Source organism: Psammomys obesus, unplaced genomic scaffold (genome assembly GCF_907164565.1).
Source record: "Psammomys obesus unplaced genomic scaffold, mPsaObe1.curated_primary_1811, whole genome shotgun sequence".
Classification (NCBI taxonomy): domain Eukaryota; kingdom Metazoa; phylum Chordata; class Mammalia; order Rodentia; family Muridae; genus Psammomys; species Psammomys obesus.
This window is the reverse complement of record NW_026586816.1, coordinates 3,483,441-3,496,572: the sequence shown is the minus strand read 5'-3', so window position 1 is coordinate 3,496,572 and position 13,132 is coordinate 3,483,441. Positions and strand designations below refer to the sequence as shown.

Below are 13,132 nucleotides of genomic sequence, written 5' to 3'. Positions count from 1 at the left end.
GCAGCACCTGTAGCCACGAGAGACCTGTCAGTTGGCCAGGGTGAGCGTCCACTTACTAGATGACAAACTATAGATGTTTCTGATTTTAATTTTTTTCTTTCCTGTAGTATTTGAACTTAAAACTACTTAAAGCTAATGTTCTAAAAAATAAGGTAGATAGAAGTTTGCTAATGCCTCAGGTACAAAAGCTATCTGGCAATTTAAAGCTCTCACTAGTCATGCTTCATCCATTAAGACCTATTAAGACTTCTGCACGTGTATTAGGCGTGTTTATAGGTGGAATCTCAATTGTATCATTACATGTTTTGGCTTAGAACATTAGGAAGCAGCAATTAGTATTCTGCACAGAACCGTATTTGTTATACATCTAAACTTATTAGATCCTTATTTTGAAAAGTGGTATGTTGCTTCATTATAAATTCAAAGGTCTGGCTTTCAATATTTATGCAAGTAAACACACCATTGTTGAGGTTCTGAGGCATGCGTCTGCATATGAGGTACTTTTGTTCTTGTTTACAAGCTAAAAATGGAGTTTCTATGAGAGCACTTATTATGTGTATGTAACATTTCACTCCCTTATACCTTTATTTTTAAACATCTTCCCCCCCAGTGATGTTCATTGTGTTTTTACTTGTCAATTTGAGAAAATGCTGGTGGGGGGTCCCTGTGATTTGTTTGTTTGTTTTTATTGTTGTTAATACAAGAAATGTAGATGATTCCTAAATTGCAGATATCCATGAGGTCATTTGGTTATCTTTTTCTTATATTTACCTTTGAGTGCATAGGTATTTAATGGCCCCTGAATGCATTTCAATTAGGACTATAAGCCTGTAATCACAAAGGGTCAGCTGTAAAATAAGCCATAATTCTCACAGCCCCCCCCCCTCCATCTATCAGTAGTTGGCAGAGAATACTATGCTTTAGTGTATACAAGACTATCTTGAAGACTCTCAGAAGAATTTGAAGGAAACTGAAAAGTGTGAGTTGCCATTTCACAAATGGGTTATATAGTTGAAGTTCTTTTATGTTTGTTCATTTGTTTATTGGTTCTTTAGGGGGGTTAAGGCAGGGTTTTTCTGGGTAGCCCTGGATTTCTGTGTATTACCAGGCTGGGTGAAGTCTTCTTAATGGCTAACAACATTATTATTATTATTATTATTATTATTATTACTATTATTATTATTATTATTATTATTATTATTATTATTATTATTTGTAAAGCATGCCATGGAACACACATATCCACATATATGGGACCTTTAAAAAAAATAGCAGGTATAATTGGAATATCAGCTTTCTCAATACAGTATAATCATCCTTGTTGGTTTTCTGCATCACATGTTTTTTTTAGGGGAGAGGAACCTTCCTAGTAAATGAAACTGATTTCTAATGAGGCTTGAGGCTACTCTACTCAAATCACATTGGGGTATTAAGATTGGAAGCTACTGATAAAACTCCTTCCTCCGGTTGACCGGAAAGTTATAATGGTAACTTCCGTGTCCAGAAATGCTCTTCAATGTGCTTCTTTCTCTGTGGACTTGCTGGCCTTAAAGAAATAGGAAAGCAAGAGGGCAAGGCGAAATCTAGGGCAGGTTCTAGGCTGGGTGGAAGACTCTGAAGTTACACTGTTCTTAGAATAAGAGTCATGAAACATTAACACGAGAAAGGCACATTAGCTCTCTCTGTATATTTGAGGAGCTGCTATGTGCAAAGCAGATCACTTACAAGGCATAACTATGGAGTGTAGATCAGCAACAAAGGCATGTTCTAGCTCTTCATTTAATACAATGAAGCTAAGAATCTTCCAGGTATGAGACTCTGGGTTGAGAGCCTGAATCGCAGCAAGCCCTGTGGCACTGTTGTTGTAGCCATGTCCTTCTTTCATTCTGAGGCTATGACTCACACTGTACCCTAAGGGAATCAATGTGCCCACATTCTGATATCTCTAGTTCCCCTTCTTACTTGTATGTCCTCCCACGCTGAAGCCTTCTTAGCAGAGAAGTTCATCCTTAACTATTCCTCTACCCTTTCAAAGGCAGCTGCTTTGTTAGTTGTCATAGAAAAAGTGTTTTCTTCACCAAGATTTATATGGAATGTCTCGGACAGCACACATTCCCCGCTTGACAAGATGGAGTATTCCATAGGCTAGTCTATTGTTAACAGTCTACCCCTTTTTACTTGTGTAGTGTTATTACTGAAGAATCCAGATGAAGCAAATATTAATGTTATACCTATAAATGTGTGTTTCCCTATATGATAGGTAATACACCATTTGCATGTTTAAATTATTAGCCCATTACTCGGACTTAATCTTGGGATACCCAAGGACAGAAAGGACTGCCCCTGCCCTCAGTAAGCCACAGCCATTTCTAACCTTTATAACAGTCCTTTAGGACTCAATTTGAGTAACTCATTCTGCTGGTCAAACAGAAACAAAGGTTGGAGCCAGGTCAGTGGATATGGAATCCAGATCAAACTTGAGGATTTGATGTTCTCATTCCTCCATCCTGACTTGCTTTAGCAGGAGAAAGGCAGCTGTACCGGGGCATCTGGGTCACTTAGATGTCGGTGTTTATTAGCAGAAGGTGAGCCTACCAAGGATGTTCTGGGGAACACTGATGGGCAGCCATACCTGCCCTTTCTCTTGGGCTACACCTACAAGAGTGAACCGCGTGCGGAATTTCCAAGGCTGGACTGAGTGGCTTGCTCTCTAGAAAGTGGGGCAGGCGTGAGCACAGCTGCACCTCTGAGGCCATGTGGAGGACATAGGGTGTTCTAGTCCGTTTCCCTGGAAACAGTCAAGCCAGGAAGAAAGTGATGCTTAGTAAGATCATAAGAGAGCATGTTCCTCTGAAGTACTCACATCCACAGTGATAGCATTTTTATTTGTGTTCACCCCAGTATCCCTTTCAGTACCAAGTGTTCATTTAAGCAAATGATACAACTTACATTAAACATAAAAACCCAGCACCTTAGATAGTGTGTGCCACAGAGTGGATCCTTAATTTGTCAAACAAATGAATGAAAATGGGGAATTAAGGAGTTTCCTTAAATGCTTGTTGATTCAGTCCAGAACTCTGTCTCTTTCAATCATTCACTCCCCCACCACTTTTCCCACCCCACGTGCCCATCCTGGCAAAACTCATCTCCTTAAGCTGCATGTGAAAAGGGCTGTCGGCTTTTATCTCAAGAGGATTAAGCCTCTAAGAATGTCCATTCAGCCTCTCATTCTTTTAACACCAATTCTGTTGGTCAAGCTGTGTTAAAAGTGTTGCTTCACTATGCCATTCCTCCTCCATATTCTTTGGCCAGCTGGAATACTCTCCATCGTCACACTGAAGCATCCATGGAGAAGCTTTACAGGGCAGCATCTGCTTGCAGGGTGATGCTTGGGTTCTGGATACCACCTTCCCAAACATTAAAGCCTCTGTTTTATACCAGGCTGAAAGGAAGCTGGAAGCGTACAATGGCCAGGTTGTCACTGGTGACTGGCTTTACCCTGGGAGAAAAGAATGCTGTGACAAGTTTGGGCCACCCAAGTGTAATGGCATATAACCCCCAGGACAGCAAGTTCACGAAGAATGCTTTTTCTTGTCTTGTCCCAGAAGTGCTTTACCCAGAAGAATTAGTTAAGACGTGTTATCTGTTTTGCCTGGGTCAGGGAATTTCCAGTGAACGTGAAACCAGAGCATCGTCTGCTTTATCGTTGTTCATGGTAGTCAGCATCTCTGCCAGCCTGCCAGCACCTCTGCCACTGAGCCTATTACCTGCTGCTTGCACTTGGGGGACAGAGGCGTTTAACGTGGGTGTGAAAGATTAAAAAGACCTTGCTGAGGGCTGCTGTTGGTTAGTGTGCCTGCATTTGAGGACATGAACGCATAACTGAGGATTCTCCCATTGAATATGTAGTATAATTCCATGTGGGATTTCCGTGCTGTGCTACATCAGAACTTCCCTGTAGGTTCAAGGCATAAGCATTTTATTACACATCCAATTCAGTTTTCCAGGTTGAGAATAATGGAATAGGATTCTCCAAACTGGAAGAGGAGTTGTAAAATGACCTTTATTTTGCACAGGCAGTTCAAATTGAGAGAAGAGGTCAGGATTTAGACATTTTGATAAAATCAGGAGTCAAGAAGAACATTGTTTTCTTCAAGCTGCTGTGGCGGTGCCAAAAGCTCACCGGGTGAAGTGACCTACACTCCTAGCCCCAGAAGATCTTTAGCAGGCTACAGCAGGAGACGCAATGGCACTAATGGAAAGCTTCCCTGAACGATACATTTCAAAAGTGAAAACAAAAATAGCAGGATGATTCTGTCACAGTCTAGGATGCAGAAAGCCAAGGTACCACCAGGGTGGAGCTCTAGGGAAGAATTCTTCCCAGCTCTGAGGCTCTGGTTTGTGATGGCATCTCTCCAGTGTTTGTGTTTGCCTCTGCTTTTACATTACCTCCTTTGTTGTGTCTGCATCTGCTCCTCTTACCAAGTAGATAACCAGTCGTTGGGCTTAGGGTCCAGTGAAAGTGCAGGGAGATGCCATCTTACCCTCCTTAACTGTGTCTCTTACCAAATAGGATCATATTCTGAGGTTTGAGTGGATTTGAATTTGGAGCCCACTATGGGGTTTGAGGAGGGCTTTCTTCATAGTTCACATTTCTAGCGTTTGGGCCACCTCATACCCATGACTCCTGCCCATTCTATGAGTAACAAAGATAATGTTAATATTTCTCATTCTTCCCATCATAGACATTATTGAGTATCCGTTGCTAGAAATGTTTTTATAAAACTGTTTTGGACTGAGAATGTAACTCAGTAGTAGAGCTCCTACTTAGCTTGCATGAGCCCATGCATTCAGTTGCCAGCACTGGAAAGAATGTTTCCATTCTTTCCACTGGAATGTACCATTAAAACCCAGCTTTTAACAGAGAGCACTCAAGTTTTTAAAAGTTAAAGGTCCCCTGAATTTGAGAGCCGAAAATTAACCTCCTGTGATTAAACAGTGGTAAGCAGCAAGCAGTTTGGTTGTGAAGTTTTGCAGGAAGTACAGTTACCTCATATACAAGGGGAATAAGCTCCAGGCCTGCCTTGAATACCAAACTGCTCACATGCTCAACTCCTGTAGATAAGATGGTTTGTTATTTCCATCTGGCTTACAGATCTCCTTCCACATGTGTGAAATCATCTCTTGATTACTTTTAGCACCTAATATGATGTAAATGGGACAGAATATTGTACGTTAGGAGGTAATGACAAGAAAAAAAGTTTGTAAATACCTAATACTAACACATTTTCTTCCAAAATATTTTTAATCCATGTTTGGTTTGGATCGGCGGATGTGGGACTGAAGGACACAGAGAGGCAAATCTAGTGCCCTCAGAACTGTTTCAGTTCAGCTTGGGAGCAGCTATGAAAGGTCAGTGACATGCCCAGCATTTATTTTTAGGGTTAATTGTTGAGGTGCTGCCCAGAAATTAAGAGTAGAGTGTAAATCTCTTGTCTGAGGCTGCAACAGGCAACCCCTGTGACTTAGGAGTGTTCCTTGTGCATCAGCAGCACTCATGAAGAAAGCAGAGAAACCTCACAGTGGATCTGCTGAGCCACGTCTCTGGGGAACACCGTTAGCACAGGAGGTCCGCATGTGGAGGTTTCCCTGGGCAGACTCATGCTGATGCTGCCCGCACCCATAGACCTGTGCGTAGCCTTTTTTCCTCGGTCTAAATACACAAGCATCTTCTATATTTTCTGAATTGTATAGGCACCCATATTTAAATATTTTTTTCATTTTTATTTGAGTAGATTAGTAGATACTTAATTTATGGACTTAAAATGATAACCTGTATCTTTTAAATTAATTTTAGAAATATAACTTTTGCTTTTAATGTTATTTTGCAAAAGCAACTGGGTTTGCTTCATCTTCAGTGCATCTAATATAACATGAAAAAAAATTTAACGTGTAAAAATACATAAAAACTATAAATAGCACCTTAGCGGGCTTTACACAGAAAGCATTTTTCAATTTTAATTTTTAAAATTTCTACCCACTTCATATAGGAACAGTACTTATACATCCTTAGTTGAACGCCCCAGTTCTATGTGGGTTCAAGGTCTGGTTTCCTTGCTATGGTGATAGTATTGTTTGTATCTCCTTTTGTTAGTCCTTTCCAGACCCAACTCTTTTTTTTTTTTTTTTTTCTTTTTTCATTAAGGATTTCTGCAAAAGCAATGGGCAGATTCCTTGCCTCCATATATTCCTTAGAGACTGGTGAAACACATGTGTATCTTGTAATGGGCTGTTAAAAGCACTTGTTCATCAGATATTTTCTTTTTATTTGTAGATTTAGGAGTATTTTAGCAGGTGTACATTTGCATATAAAAGAGAATAAAAGATAAGAAGTTGAGGCTTTTTCTTTTTCCCCTCCTCAGCGTCATCTCTCTCCTACCCCCTTCATTCAGCATGTTGTCACCTTTTTTTCTCTAGCTGCTTCTATTTCCTAGACCCAAAATGCATATCAAAAAGAAAAAAAGGGGGGGGGTATTAGAGACCCCTCAGCTTTGCAGGAAGATGGATGATTGTGTTCTGGCAGCTTATGTAACAAAGTGGGGGAAATATATTTATCTCATTGTGTCATCAGCCTGGAATTAGTAAACAGGCTAGGTTTTAATTTATTGGCTGGATACTACATGGGACATAGACCCTTTACCTTGTTGTATGTTTTAAATTGCAATATTTTCTACTTTTTAAGCTAAAATTTGATATAGAGTTGGTGCTTGACTGCAGGATTCAGAACCAAAAACTTGAATATGCATAAACATATAACGTTTCTGTGTACGAAGAGAATTGGTTTCTTTTAAAATGTTAGTTTCATCTAATTGCTTTTATTACTCTATAATTTTGAGTGATTAACATTACAAATGAAAGAAGTGTTTCCCTTGAGTTCCAAGACACAGGCTGCTATGTACATCAAGCCTTTAACACCTACCTCGTCGTCAGATTTATGCCTTACTTCCAGCCTGGATTAGGTTAGATGCTTTGGCCCTTAGCCTTTGTTTATAGCAGCCTCGCTTTCACTTCTGCACGTTACTGTTTCTCCCTTGTTCATGTTACCACTCATTTTATAACTGGGTGGGCAAGGCAGCACACTGCAGCTTTAACTGCTTGATTCCTTACTCTCTCTTTTCCTTCCAGAAGAGCCTGGGCCCAAGTTACCAAAAAACTCACATGCCTTGCTTGGCCTTTTTGCACTGTGAAGTTGGCTTCCTGGCTAAGTCTCCTAGACTATATCTAGGGGGTGGAGAACCTCTAGCAAAAAGTACGCTCTTGCCGGAAAAGAGTCTGAAGCTGGTCCATAACACTTAGCACCTCCCAGCTCACACAGCCTCTCCGGGTAGTGTTCAGTGAGAGCTTTCCCTAGCATCTAACATGTACCTTTGGCTGAAGCTTCGCTGACCCCTCTGCACACACAGCTTTGCTGTCTGCAGGCAGGCACCCTCTCCTTAGCCCTTGGGATTAGATTTTTCACTGAACCCGACCTACTGCCTCTGCCCTTCCTGAGATCTTTGCATTCTCCCTCCCCTCTTTTAGAGCCACACACTCTAGGATAGGGGCCTGAGACTCAGGGCCTAGAGCACCCTGGAGTGACCTGCCTACCCAGGATGCTGCTTATGCAGGCTTGGAATGGAGATAAGCTATTCATTTTAATAGTGATCTGTGTGTAGACCCAGATCCACTTAAATGACTGAAATAAGTGCAAATAAGCTCTGAAAATTTGTCCCTGGGTCTTAAAATTTAGGTGCAATGCAGTTTTTATTTGCAGCATTCAATTGGGAGGTAATGGTAGGAAATAGCAAATTTGAAGCCAACTTGGGTTTCACAGGAGACCTAATTAGGGAAAACATGCATCTGAGAAATGCTAGCCCCATAGAAGAATGTAAGAAACAGTTGCAAATAGTTGAAAGTAGAATGTTTCTCTGCTTTTCTTCGTCTATAGAAACAAAAGCTTACCAGTTACTGAAGAAGTCTACCCTTCAGGATAATTCAAATGAAACTGAAGAGAGATTTGGAAGTCAATTTTCAAGTAAGTAGGGGCAGATTCAACACTTTCATCTTATGGCAGGAAGCTCAGGGTAGCAGCCAGGACTATAATGAAAGAAGCATGGTTTGCTTTGTAATGAGTGGTCCTGAGTTTGAGTGAGCAAGAACTCTTTCACCCGAGCAGATGAGCATTTGGAAGGATTCTCCCTTCTGGGTACACGGGACCCAGCATGGCAATAGCTCTCATAGACGCGATGACTCTCCTTGGTGTTTCCTGCATCTTTTCATCAACCAGGACAGAAGCTGCTCCAAGATTCTCTGCCCTACATCTCCTCATCCCTCAGTCATCAGATGGGCAGCTTTGTCCATGTCCTCTCTTATAATGAAAGGACTGTAAATCCCAAGAAAGCTAACATTTAGGTCTAAATATAATTCCTTTAATCTACAATTTTATTTCAAATTTAGTTTTCTTATATTCTCCCACTGTACATTTACTATTTTAGTGGTTTTCATTTTATTATACTTTCTTTTTTATGTATTATTCAAGTTAACACTCTTTATAAGAGGTGTGTATTAGAGGAGAAAGTATACAGTGACTTAATTTTAGGTTTACATGTTTTATTTTCTGTGTATATATGGTTTGCCTGCATGTGTGACTGTGTACCATGTGCATGCCTGGTGTCCATGGGTGTCAGAGGAACGTGTTGGATTCTCTAGAACCATAGTTACAGTTGATCATGAACCACCATGGGAGTACTGGGAATTGAACCCCAGGTCCTCTGGAAGACCCAAGCATCTTTAACTACCGACCATCTTTACAGCTCAGAGCGCCTTTAATTTCCTATGATCACCGTACTCTATTCTTCCTATCAGCGTTGTGCAGTGATTTCTTAATGTCATGTACTTCTTGGATCATATTCAGATTTCCAGTTGTCTCAAACTTGTTTTCCGCAGACAGATTTTTTTCCAAGATATATGCTTAGGTGCATCAGAACTATCTGTATTTGGAGAATACGTCTTTAGGTAATATTAGTGGTAGTGTCATTTATTTTGGTTGCATTAAGGATTCAGTTAAGCCACTTTAGATTAAAGACCCATCCCAGACCTGGAAGTAAAAAACTCCTGGGGACAGTCAGCCATTTTGGTGACAACAATTTAACTCCGAAAAGGTAGAAACCATAGTCTCTTGAGGTATAAAGCAGGGCCTCTCTCCTGGAGGAAGTCCCTGTTGCTCTGGAAAGATCTTAGCATGCATCATCTTTCTTTTACATTTCAGACATACAGTCCGAATTGAGACAGGTCTTAGAAGATATTTGTCCAAGGTCTCAAGAGAGTAATGTCTTGCTCAGAGCGTAACTGTTTAGCAGATGAACATAGTTAAGAAGACAACTATGCAAATATTTTTGGCAAGTGTATTTTTGTTTTTCTGTTTTTGTTTGTTTTTATTGCTGTTGTTTTGTTGTTGTTGTTTGAGACAGGGTTTCTCTCTATAGCCCTGGCTGTCCTAATTCACGTGGTAAACCAGACTGGCCTTGAATTCAGAGATCCACCTGCCTCTGCCTACCAAGTTAAAGGCATGTACCACCACTGCCCAGCTAGTAAGTGTATTTTGGTACCTGATTGGGAGGTGCAAAAACCAAGTATTTGCAACTGGCATCTCTTGGATATCTATGAAAATTATACAACTGTTTAATATGGTGATAGCTTATTTCAAATAATGCTTAATCTTGGAACAGCTCACATACTTACACAGTGTATGTAGATCATATCGTTAAGCTTTTCGTATGTTAAGTAGCACTTCACAGGTTGTGCTAAGCGCGGGCAGGTTCACTTTCCTCGGCCCACCTCACAGTGATGCTGGGTGACTTGAAGGGCCCCGGTAGTCTGGGGTAGTATTGGGCAGGAGCTTCCGATGCTATTGGCTGCCCTTGGAGATGACAGTGCCTTGCACTCACTGTCCATTGCCTTCCCACTTCTGTTGTCCTGTGAGACGCCAAAGAACATCTGTGAGGGTGAAGGGAAACTTGCAGCCCTGACAGGCAATAGGGTTGGGAATCACCTTCACCTCTCACTCCTAAAGGCAGTCATGTTTCAGTTCCTTTCTCAGTTAGATGTTTGGGTCTCTGTCTCCAGATCTGTTACTGAGGAAACCCACTTCAGTTTTGAGCCCCACTTTTCATAACCCGAAGTCCTGTCCTGTATGAATGTGGAGAGTTGTTTGAGCTGAATGTGAACATGGGGCTGAAAGAGTTGTTCTGCTACACAGATTACATGCAAGCAAAGCGTTCACAGGCTAGAGTGCAGCAAGCCTGTGGCAGGGATGTCTGTGCACTCTCAGTCTGGGGTCTGGGGTGACTGCCCATTGAAAGCAGATGTGCAGCAGGAACCTCCGAGGCTGAAGACAGTGGGGGACAGTTCAGCCTTCATCCCAGAGAGAACGCTGTGTTGTGTATCAGCATCCTCAGCACAGGCTGAGAGAGTAGCCCTTATGGCTTCAGTGGAAATTTATTCTTTGTGGGATGAGAAACAGGATTTAGCCAAAGGGCTTATGAGTAGCTGGTGTGGGTGCCTGTCATCCAGGAGTATCAGTTATGTCTGAGAACTGGCTCCTGGCGCCTGTTGTCTCCGTGAGCCATTCCTGCCTCTGTCCTAAAAAGTGAGTTAATCAACCCGTGCTTGTCTGTATATATCTTGGCCATTTCAAGCAGAGCTTGCTAAGGACTTAGCTCTAGGTCATATGCTTGTGTAGCACAGTTGAAGGAGGTCTTGGGTTCAGTCCCCATACCACACACACACACACAAACACACACACACACACACACACACACACACACAAAATGCATGAGTAACTAAAGCAAAAATAGTACAGAACTCCTGGAATAGTTTTGGGTTTTGTTTCGTTTTGTTTTTAGTTTACAAAGAAAATTTCTTTTCAATGTCCTATGAGTATTTCGTCCCAGACTCAAAACCTTCTGTGGCTTGAACAGAATCTTCCTCTTGATTTTCTAAAATTACTGGGAGACTGTGTCTACATTTGTTTTGTGGCTGGGTGGTGGCTAACTCTCACTGTCCTGTTTGTGCTTGTCACAGGTTTGGATATTGGCAGCAACACATTGAAAACAAAGACAGCCCACAAAATCGCTTCGGAAGCTAGTTTTTCGTCTAGTGAAGGAAGTCCTTTGTCAAGGTAAAGTCGTGGAAGCCTTTCTGAATAGCAGTAACAGATGAGAAATGTCACTACGCAATGAATTCAGCCCTGGCTGCATGTTATGTTGTTGTGTGACTTGATGGAGGGTTATGGTTTGGGTTTTTTGTTTATCTAAAATAACAGTTGAAACTTTAGTCTACCTTTGAAAATATTTGCACCAGAGCCAAGTATTGTTTTGCAGCTGTTGTTTCCTTGGTTTAAGACTCAATTGACACCTCAGTGAACCACAAATTAGCGTTTACAGCTGCTCGCAGTAGGACTGCTTAGAGACCACACAAAGGAGGTTGTCAGGAAAAGGCAGGGAGAAGACATCGGGCCTTAAGAGAAATAAAGTGGCCTGTTTCTTCTTTCTAAGGCAACTGATAGACAAACAGGCAATTGCTCCGTATTAGTTTTTGTGTGTGGTGTTTCTTTTTAAAACCAAGTCTTTAAGCCACATTACTCGTTCCTTTTTTTGATGTGTTCTTGCTTATTCTCCTTAAAGAACAGAATTTATCTTTTTACATTTGTTAAAATGTAACACTTTTTACAAGTTTTGTGAGCTACAGTAAGTGAGTTGTGTGCTGCGTTTGCCGTCAGCATCCAATACCAATCACATAGTGACTTCCAGTCCCTTAGGAAGCATTTATAATGTGAATCCGAATAATTGCCTGAAGCAGCGCCTACTCCTTTACTTTGGGCTAAATACTATCTCAAACAGCCCAGCAAGTTTCCTTTGTAATAGCCTTGCTCATTGCGAAGGTGTTCTTTAGATGATTGCATTACCTTTGAATTTACTACTTGACCCTGCTGAAATGTTAAAACATGACCTTTTCATTTCTGCTGCTGTGTGTAATGTCCAGGTAACAAAACGATCTGACCCAGAAATGTCATATTGAAAGGAAATGAAAATGGGAAAGAAATCTGTTCATTTTTATTTTACAAAAGTATTACAATATTTTAGGACCTGCACTATTTGGATAGGTTGACTTTCTAAAATTTTTGCTTTTAGAAGCCTGATGAGTATCCAAAATACTTCTTTGTTTTATAAGAAATTACCTTTACTACCTGGTTCTGTTCATACTTTTGGGGAAAGTAGGAGCTGGCTGAGTTTGGGAGGGTGTTAAGTACTGTATTGTTCGGGTTACTTGTACGATAAACTTAAGTTCTAGGTCTCTGAAGGTAATTTTTAAAGGTAGTAAATTCTGCAGCTTCCAGTTTTAATTTTACCATTTGGCTTAAAAAGGTATCTCTTTAGTGTTTAAGATTATTAGAAGTATTTGTCGCCATTATATTTTATAGGCATTAAAACAAGTTCTCTCCCCTCCCCAAGACAGGGTTTCTCTGTGTAGCCTTGGTTGTCTGGAAACTCACTCTATAGACCAGGCTGGCCTTGAACTCACAGAGATCTGGATTAAAGGTGTCTGCCACCACTGCCACCTGGCATTAAAACAAGTTCTTTATGTGTGTTCTTTGGGAAGTTCTTAAACACACGTAGAAGCAACAGTATCATGTAGGACATTTTCACACCCGACCACATTTCACCAGAATAAAATTTAACTTTGTTTTTCTACAGATTAAAGTCAGGCAAATGAAGTCAATTTCCTAATAAATCATAAGTAATCTCATCACTCCCCTTTAAGAAAAATAAACCCACCAAAAGGTCTTCCAGAAACCCTTGGTACTAGACACTTGTCAGTAACCCAGCATGGAAGGCTTTGAAATGGTGAGTGTGGTGTGGTGTGCTCTTCGAACGGTTGGGTTCTTGAGCTCGGTCTGTTATTGTGAGCACCCCGCCCTGCGCTTTGGAGAGCTCAGGTTTTGCAGTTTGTGCCTGGCTTCGCTGAAATTTCTTAGAGGCTTACATTTAAGGATCCCACTTACTGCAGTCACTCCTTGTGCTTTATTGCCTTT

General features: G+C 41.1%; 1 protein-coding gene across 1 annotated transcript in view; it reads left to right on the top strand.

Moving 5' to 3' along the window:
* Positions 1-13,132, top strand: part of Kiz (kizuna centrosomal protein) — a 97,178-nt gene that overhangs the window by 69,697 nt on the left and 14,349 nt on the right. The window contains exons 10-12 of the mRNA XM_055602609.1: positions 5,347-5,412; positions 7,988-8,074; positions 11,122-11,218. Of these exons, the coding sequence (XP_055458584.1) occupies positions 5,347-5,412; positions 7,988-8,074; positions 11,122-11,218 (250 nt within the window). The remainder of the gene's footprint in view (positions 1-5,346; positions 5,413-7,987; positions 8,075-11,121; positions 11,219-13,132) is intronic.